Raw genomic sequence first — 10,170 nt, forward strand, 5'->3', positions numbered from 1 at the left:
GTGGATACAAAGGTAAAACAGTAACATAGGAAGTCTTTAAAGTTCTTTAGTCTAATTTTAGTAAAGGCCTGCAAAATTAATGCGTCAACAACACAAGCAAGAGGGAATGATCTCATTATTCACTGCTTGATTCTTATTTGAGTTAAATTATGTATGCCTGGTATTACGTCAACTGATATTATTTTGTAAGACTTGCATATTAAAGAAATAATCTTCATTTATTACAATGCATGGGAATTAAACCATTCAAAACCAACCATTTAAAAACAAGTTGTGAGCAAGACAGTATAAATGCATCAGACAAACCAGTCTGAAAGCTCTGATTTCTTACTTATTTGTGATGTTTTACATAAGGAGCCCACTATTACTAAAAAACTTCAGAACATTTGGAATTCAGCACATTTTCCTAAGCTCAATCTTTATGTTATAGGAAGATAATTCAGAAGCAAACGAAAGTGCACATTTGAACAAACATTACACTCAATAGCTTTTTACTGCTATCAGCTTGAGGCCGTCCTGATATTGCCTGTGTTTCTACATTAATACCAAGAACTATTTAAAAAAGAAAATAAACAAAATTACCTACGTCACCTGTTCATCCAGACTAAGTAACCGTACTCAAGTGTGAAGGGAATGGAGACATCAAAGCACTACCAGCCTTAAATAACCCAGCTATACGTAACAAAGCCAAAAGAATGTTGAACCCCTTTTTATAGTAAATAATGGAGATTTGAAGAATGGCAGCAGACATTAAAATCTAACACTGAAAGGACCTTCATTTTGCTAGAAGGTAAAACATAAAACATAAAACACCGTAACAAAAGCAGAGCTCCAACAGTTTGCAATACTGTCTCCTCCCTTGAAGTCTCTTCAACCTGAGGCCCAGTGCTGTTCTGCAGCCCACTAAAGCCATTGCAGCTCCTAGCTGCAGCTTTTCAACCTGATCTGTTACAGCTGAAACGCCAGTTCAGATTCAGCACCAGAACATCTGAACAAAGGTACGGCTTCGTGCAAGTCCAGCTGCTTTGAGCAGGTTTTTTTGATTAAAAGGCCCTTCAATTCTGGAACATGAAAGCTGCTAATAGCAAGAAAGGGCTGTGAAAGCAGACTTGCCTGGTGGGTTGATTGATGAGAGTGAACCAAACCAGAGACATCTCTCACACCACCTGGTTCTGTGCTATCTGCTATCAGTCTATGCCTATGGAGTATTCTGCTACTCTCCTGAACTAAGCTTCCACTACATAGATACTTATTCCCTATATATTTTATGCAACTCATTACATTTTCTCATTTTCCCCTTCTTCCTCTTCTCATTCTCACCCTCCACCCAACTCTGTTCCTCTGTTTCCATGACTCCCAGCCCTACTTTCAATCCCTAATTTTGCTGAATCAACATCTTCCCCTCATCCAGTGGTTTCTTTTTACACTATTTTTTTGGACACTGCTTATAAGTCCAGAGGTTTAACCTGTTACCATGTGCCATTAGACCAGTTCAAAAGTTTCTAATTAAACTGCTTAGAATTGATGACAGCATCACGAGAGCAAATACTGAGATCCACGTTCTCTATGGATCAAGCCTCTTTTCCCAAAAAATACAGACAATTGTTCCAGCATTGGCTTCCCCTCCCCACAAAGGATGATGAATATTACCAGGGATTTTCTGGTTTTTTGTTTTAATTTATTTTTGGTTTGTATTGCATTTGGGTTTGTATTTGATTTGGGTTTTTTTGCATAAGCCTGGAGATCAAACCTCAGTTCTCATAATGTGCCAAACACTTTTGTTATTCCAGCTTCCAAGCTATTGTGTAGCCTTTTCTGGAAGTCCACTACAAAGACGTATTGTATCAGGCCATGTTAATGTTTTCATGACATTCTTTTAAAAAGTAAATTTTGATAAGGCAGATGTACCTACCCATCATGAGTATAAAGAAAACGTCAGAATTGCTGGATGTCTCGCCAGCTTTTGAAAAATAAATCCTAACACAGAAGTTGTCAGAGCTAAGAATTTAATTGATAATAGTAAAATTTAATGAAGGTCTCATGTTTTTGTCAGGGAGACCAAAGGAATTATCGATGGCAAACAATATAAACTTCTATAGTAAATTTATGGAGTATCTATTTATTAAACCAAAATTTCAGGTACAGAATTTAAAAACAGATGCAGTCAGAGGAAATCCACTTTAAAATATATCAACAAAACAAGTGAGCAAAAACGGGCTGAGAAATGAACAGGGCTGAATGTAACCAAGGATATTTCTTTTCTATGGATTTTTAAATGTGCTGAGCTAAAGGGGTAAACCAAAAATGTTTAAATACCAAACTTCTTCATTATAGTCAACTCAAGGGACTTCTAAAAAACCAGTTAGCACAGACTGTATAATCCATTTCTTCTGACTATTGCTCATTTGCTTGTTTGTCAATCACATTTCACTTAGTCTACTGTGCTATTAATATTATTAAACATTTATTCATTCATTATTCTTTGAAAGCGGCTCAGGTAATGAGCCTGATCAGACAACACAGAATTCCTGCACCTCAGAGTTTCACTGAAAGCTCAGACTAGGCACGTAGCACTGACCAGTGCCAGCATATCCTGCAGTCGAATACCAATCGAATATCAAGCTTAAGGAGATACAAATCTAATAGCTTGATATAAATTCCTATTGTTACAATAGAAATGTATAGATAGATACATCATTTTAAATGCAGAATTCCTTACTTTGACAAGTTCTTTATGAGCCCATATCTGAATTGGTTCCACCTGCTGGGGCGTCTGCGTTTGGATTCCATACGTGTTCAGAAAAACCTGTAGGCTGCAAATGAAATGACAAGTTTAATGACAAGTCACAGAATAGCCTTTGTTGCAACAATTATCTTGGCAGCAGATACACGAGTAGCAGTATTATTATATTACATTCTACATTTCCTTGAACACCTTTAGCAAATTTAAGGTATCTATTGTTCAACATTTCCTTAAAATATACATTCTTAATAAAAGTAAATACTTACCGCTGACTTTCTGCTATCAGAGCCACATGTACTACCAAATCGTTTTCTAAAGGGCCCTAGAAAACAATGAAAAATATTTATTAGCATTGCTAACCAAATATTTTGTTAGATATGCCATGAATGTCTATTTAAACAATTCACAAGGATGACAGACATCACTGTCTGCATTGCTTTTTCTTACTGTGTGAACAAATGGAAAGAACGACACAGGACTACAACTCTCAAAGCCATGGGAAGACTGGCCTGGCAATAACACTTTGCAAGACGCCTTTTGGAGAATGAATAGTAAGTAGATTTCTGGTAATAATTTCCACTGTTTGGTCTGGTTTGCTGGTTTGTTTTTTTAATTTAAAAAAACATGAAGCAAAAACGTTTTGCTTTATATGAAAATTTAGAATTTATATGATTGATGTATTTCCTTTATACCTGATATGACATAATGTCTTGACACACATTTTTGTAAAGAGTGAATAAGTCAGCTATTTGGGTAACTGACAATATCCACTTGAAAATAATGAACTGATGATTTCAACTCTTTAATCTGAAATATTTTGATCAGACAGCTACTCTTTACAGTTATATTAAAGATGTATCACATTTTACAGGAGATAACAAGATTTCCTTGGATTGTCCATAAGACAGATGCTTCATGTTTGAAATAAATACTAGCATTTTACATCAAGAAGCCTTGCAAACAGGAATGAATTGAACATATTGGGTCAAACTGCTGACTCAACAGCCTGGGTCTTGAAATGGCAATTCACCTTCCTTTGCACTGGCAGCACGTGGTACGAGCTAAAAATGAGATGGTCGAGTTATTCCATGCTCATTTCTTCTCTGGCATTCAATGACTGTAAAATCAAAAGAACTAAGAACAGCAGACATTGTCATTCCTAAAACACTTACTGACTATTTTTGTCTAGAAATTACCAGAACATGAAAGACAAAAGTTAAATACATTTTCTGTTGATCGATTATATAAAAATACAGCATTTTCTATGAAGACAGATGGCTAGGTATAATGATTTAGAACAAAAACGTCAGAGTGTACACTTGCTTGTTCAGGCATTCGTGAGCCTTGATACCAACTAAGAGCTTATGGAATTACAGAAGAATTTCCTAATAACATTTTCCCAAAACTCTATCAGCACTACATTTCCACAAGAAATATTGGAGTTTTTACCATGTGAACTAAGTTTGTGAAGGAAGTAAGTGCACAAAGAGACCAGATTATGAAATCAGTGGAGCATCACTGAGTGGAGCATCTCCCTGATGAGGAGCGGCTGAGGGAGCTGGGTCTCTTTAGCTTGGAGAAGAAGAGACTGAGGGGTTGACCTCATTCATGTTTATAAATTTGTAAAGGGCGAGTGTCAGGAGGAAGGAGCCAGGCTCTGCTCTGGGATGTCCAGTGACAGGACAAGGGGCAATGGGTGCAAGCTGGAGCACAGGAGGTTCAGTGTGAACATGAGGAAAAACTTCTTTACTGTGAGGGTGAGAGAGCATGGCCCAGGCTGCCCAGAGAGGTTGTGGAGTCTCCTTCTCTGGAGACATTCAAAACCCGCCTGGACGTGTTCCTGTGTGACCTGCTCTGGGTGATCCTGCTCTGGCAGGGGGGTTGGATCTTTCGAGGTCCCTTCCAACTCCTAATATTCTGTGATTCTGTGAAATCAGAAGTTCAAGTAACTTTAAAAGATTTTCTTCCTCGGAGTAAGTTGATTATGCTATCAATTGCATTGATACAAACAGTAAGAAAGCTCAAACCAATTCTCCACCATAATTAGCACATTAAGTTTATAAAAAAAAAAAAGCAAAGACCCCCAAAAAATGAAAGGGCCCCCTCCAAAACTGGATTGATTTATAGACAGCCTGTGATCTAACTCAGGGAGCAGTTTGCAAGTTAAGGCTCAATTTCATTACTACTGTATTAATGACAAACTGAGAGTTACTGTGTAACCACAATAAACCTGTGTATTCTGCATCTTCACTGAGCTACATCCTGCTCCAGTACCAGTACCAACACCTCTTGCCCACAGATGTGCCCATTGACGGGACTCGGTAAGCGGTGGATCTAACACGGGCCATAACTAAGCAAAGGCATCTGCACTACAACCGGCACAATGCAAAATCATGTGAAAAATAGCGAGGCTTTGAAAAAGCATTGTGAAAAACCGTAACTGTAACTGCTGTACAACCACAGGATTGCTGTAACAGTAAACAAAAAGTCACGTTCATTGCCATTTAACATGTCAAGGCCTGGAGGACCAAAGGCAGTGGTCTAGAGAAACTCAGATCAAAATAACAGATATAATACTTATGAAAAAGTACGTCACTGTCATTACTAATGATAGCAGTGTATAGCATTTGCTATGTTTTAAAGAAAAGATGTGGAAAAGTATTAAACTGCTAAATATTCCACTAAATAAAACTTGCCGTTTTCAAAGTTGCATTTCGATGTGTTTGATTTCACATCTGTCTAACCAGGCAAACTAAGGTGTTGTTCACACACTATCGATAACCATCTCCCAAGACACTGCAACAGGCGCCCTCCCCCGCCTCTGCCTGGCGTTTCACATTGGGCAGAAGGATCTGTTTCAATTATATTCTGCACACCGTGAAAATGATAAATATACCCCATTGTTTTCAGAAGACCAAGATAAAAGACAGGTTAGTTGTTCTTCCTCTCAAAAAAAAGAGAAAAAAGGGAACAAAAAAGAAAACCATCGTTTTTAACAAGGTTTTAACTGCTGGAGGCAGGATAAAGGGAATGCCTGGCACGAGCAGAGAAAGCAGCTCGGTCTTGGTCTGCTGCGGCACACTCCCTGGACAGATGCTACCACTTGGTGCCTTTCTGCACACGCTCCCAGGAAACCTCAGAACTCTGAAAAAAATCCATTCATTTTGAACACGTGAGAAATTGGGCAGAACATTCAGGAACACCAATTAAAATGGTACCTCCTGGGCTTTCCAAGCATATGGAGCGAGCTGAGGAAACCAGAAATAGCAACTGAAGAAATTGAACTTAACCCAAATAATTCACTTTGCTGCTACAACACTACAACTGAATTGTTACAAAACACATCTGCTTCTGGAAGCATCTAAATACTGCTGGACAGTTTAGGGTGAATGCTACTAACACACTGGACTTTTTAAATGCAATACCATATGGACACATATGTGCCTCAATTCTAAAATAACATTTAATGATTTCAGAATTCTTATAACTGTAGTAGACAATTGTATTAAGAGAAATCAAAGCAAGAATATGTCTATAATTAACATTACAAAACAAATAATCCAATATGATATGATACATCTCTCTAAACCATCAAAATTAGACATGCTTTAACCCTAAACTTAATTTAGGCAGCTGAAAAATCTTAATATATCTCAGTCTACCTACACTTAGTAATTTTAGTTCCTTCATTACATGTTATCTCTTTCCTGAAAATACAAAAATAAGCAGTCTATGATTTGACAATTCTCTTCCTTACATCCTCAATCATTAACCTTAATTTCCAGTAACTTCATTAAATGAAGTTCTCACAAATTACTACATCTACAAAGCAAAACATTAAAAGAATACAGCCTTCATATGCAGTCAGAGAATTTCATTGCTTAATTGCAACCCTAAACATGTATTTCAAGTTAACCCAGAAGATAATTTAGTACTTACTTCAACAATTTAGTAAGGTTATAATTTTTCGTTGAATACAAAATTAAACACAAGACAGCAATAAATCAGCTTTCATGTGCTCCAGTAAAATACAAAACAAAACCAGAAAATCCCTACTTCACCTAATTTCTCAAATGTTATTGTTACTATACAGGCTCTTTCATACACTAAGTTCTCCCAAAACAGAACACAGCAACCGAAACTGTGTAATATAATCTCTCCTGGATATGGAGACATTAAAAAGGAGCAATAAAATAAGCTCTTCTAAGGAATCCAGTTCTAAAGAATTAGCCCCACTGAAAGACAAATGCCATGGGTATCTCCTTGCAGTAGAGGATGCAGAGCATGGATGATTCCCTTTTTTTTTAACTCAGGAACAGGATTTAAGCTGAAGCCCTACTGGCCATTCAGCATTACCAAGCAGACGATCAGAGCAAAGCTCTGCTTGCTGTCAGGCTTCCTGCGCTTTGGAACAGGCTAAAACCAGCACAAAGCCCCTTCTGCGGCACCACACTGGCGCTTCCCGAGAGGAAACAGATGGAGACCCCTTCCCGAAAATGAAAAATCATTTTTGGGGGGCATTAAATTAGGAGCAAAGCCATTTCCTTTTAACCATAAACAGACTAAATTAATATTTAAATGTAAGCACCCATTAAGTTTTTACCACACTGCACATTTGATTCCATAGTTTTCTACAAATGACATTGTCCCCTTTTCTCAGATTTCCTAGCTGAGTGATGCACCCATGGCTGTAGTTATATATAGTTACACACGTCGTTTTCATAGAGATTGTGCTTTTGGAGTTCTATATTACCTTCCTTACTTTACCTAATTCTAGAACATTCTTCACTGGCACTTCAAAACTCTAAAACTAAGGTTGGAATATTTTAAATAATCTTCGTTGCTCGCTCAAACCTACACAATCATACGGGCATTAAACATATTTTTGTAGTGGCACCAAAGCCACGACTAAACTAAATTAATCACATTTTTCAATGGCAAGTGTTTACAGAACTTCTAGTCAATGCAACCAAAACGTGAAAACTGCCTACATGGAAAATGTGTTTCTTTAAGCAATATTTCCTTAGCACAAGGCTTCAAACAAAATTTTAAAAGCTTTCTTTCTGGTACATCACCTTCCAAAACACTGTACCTCAACAAAATTTATATACACATGAAATTTTTACATATCCTTGTTCATTTCTTACAGGTATGAAATTTAATAAAAATGGAAATACTTTCTGTTCAATTTAATTGAACAGTCCTTTAGCTATATGGAAAGAGAAGACATCATTAAAGAGAAGAAACTGCTTTTGATTTCCAAAGTCATAATTAACTAAGATGTGCTGAATTCATATTTCATATTTATTTTTAGTCATTTTCTTAGCACTTTAAGGCAAATACTAAATAGTGGTTTTGCATCAATTAGCTCAATTAGATAAAATGGCATAATCAAATATTCAGAAAAGCTGTTTAAGCAAATTTAAAACGTGGATCAAAAAAAGTCAAGGTCAATATTCAGCTGGAACTCGAAGTTTGCTGACTTTAACTGCAAGACCTTTGCTGAGAAGTCTACGCAACTTTCATCTGTTAACCTTCTCTTTAGGATGACCAACTTGAACTAACATCTCTATCAGCAAACATTTTGCCTTGCTACTGATTTAATAGTAAAACCACACAAAATACAGCAGCACCTGTTTCAGTAAAAGCACCACAGGGCAAGTGCTGTGGGGCCATGAACTGTGCTGGGCCCATGAACCGTGCTGGGCACAATTCCTCCACTGCCGCTCAGAGGCTGCGGTGACAAAGGCCCGATGGCACGGGGCCTGGAATCTGCCCCAGTTCAGAAGTGCCACTCTTCCTGCTCACCTACATGAGAAGCACATACAGCATCTTGGACAGTTTTGTCATTTACATATGAAAGAAAAGCAGGCACAGTCACAAAGGACCATCGCTGGGAAGAAGAGGTCTAAGCAGTCCTAGGCAATCCCAGACCTTCTTTCTTCCTTCATTCATTTACTGTTCCACTTGTATGCCACCGAACAACAATCCATCTCACAACCTCTTGCATACAGAAGGACATGCACAGCTACAGGAATGCTGAATGTATATATCTAAGTCAGACTTCTATAAAAATTTTTATGTTTAAGGAAGAAAAAGTAAACATTCTCCTCTTGATTTCTAGTTTTCAAATATAACATCGGATTTGTTCATCGGAATACACTCAAAGGATCATCCTGGGAAGGTCTTCTCCTTCTCTTACCCTGACAACTACAAAAACATTACTGATTCCAAACATGGAAAAATTCTGCCAAAGTTTTAGCAAATTTCAGCAGCTAGGGATGGCCTTTAAAAGGAAAGGTTAACAAGCATCAGCCCCACCAAGCTGCCTGAGAAAAGCACAACTGTACTTTCAAATAATTCTAGCATAGACAACTGTTGAGCAATGAAAGAGCATGACGGTATAAGCACTTGAGAATTACAAACCATCTAGTCTGATATCCCTTTTAACAGTGACAAAGCTTGAAGCAAAATATAAAAATGTAGCTGTTTAAGTTCTTTTCAATTCTTTCAACACTGATGAGCTTTTAGAGTCCCTATTATATAGCTGAATTTTACAGAATAACTAAATTTTACTAAATAAGTTCTTTACTGACCCACAAAGAGACCTCCAAGGAGTAAGTTATGAGAAAATAAATTATTATTGCATTATTTATTATCACGTTTAGGAAGCTCCCAGGGCAGAGGCTATTTCTCTGTGAAGATCTAAAAATGCCCTATCATATTTCTACTAAAACATTTCCTGATGTCACGCAGTGTCTTTAGGACAAAGTGTTCATCTGGGGCATATTAAAAGTTATTGGTTTCAAGAATCAAAGAAAAGAAAATTTAATGGGCTGCATGCCAGAGTGACACAATATCAGCTCTTCTAACGGCACTCCTGAAAGGGTGTGTGGTATCGGCAGCTCTTGATTTCTGTAGCATTCGTAATCCCACGATGTAAAAACAAACAAAGAAACTGTGAACAAATGCAGTCACAGAGCTTTCATTATCGCATATTAACATGGTAGAAGTGCTGCACTGTGACCAGGGAAAGTCTCATTATGAGAGAGACAACACCCAGGTGCCTGGATTACCTTGGCAACAGGAAACAGTAGGAAACAGGGGTTTTAAGCAGCTTTTAGACAGAACAAGAAAAACACTGTTCACTTCTGATCTTGGAATAAGTCTTAAGATAAATTCTTCCTGTTTTATGCTTCAATAACAAATTCAAAATGCTGCACTAGGAACTTTTCAACTATATATTCCTTATACCTAGAAATAAAAAGGCTGGAAAACATCTCTTAGGCACACATCTCCATACATACAGTTCTTACCTCTTTAATAAAGGAAGTCCCCTACATGTAGGCTAAGTTTCCGTCTTGTTATCCTGTCTGCTGCAGATTTTAATTCCAATGCAAGCATTCCCCATCCCTGGGCACTGAATT

General features: G+C 37.5%; 1 protein-coding gene across 1 annotated transcript in view; it reads right to left on the reverse strand.

The window, feature by feature from the left end:
* PHKB (phosphorylase kinase, beta) overlaps positions 1-10,170 on the reverse strand; it is a gene marked incomplete at its 5' end in the record, with an annotated part of 40,476 nt that overhangs the window by 23,991 nt on the left and 6,315 nt on the right. The window contains 2 exons of the mRNA XM_010189530.1: positions 2,720-2,813; positions 3,010-3,065. Coding sequence (XP_010187832.1) covers positions 2,720-2,813; positions 3,010-3,065 — 150 coding nt within the window. The remainder of the gene's footprint in view (positions 1-2,719; positions 2,814-3,009; positions 3,066-10,170) is intronic.

The sequence above is a fragment of the Mesitornis unicolor genome, unplaced genomic scaffold (assembly GCF_000695765.1).
Source record: "Mesitornis unicolor isolate BGI_N332 unplaced genomic scaffold, ASM69576v1 scaffold1080, whole genome shotgun sequence".
Classification (NCBI taxonomy): Eukaryota; Metazoa; Chordata; class Aves; order Mesitornithiformes; family Mesitornithidae; genus Mesitornis; species Mesitornis unicolor.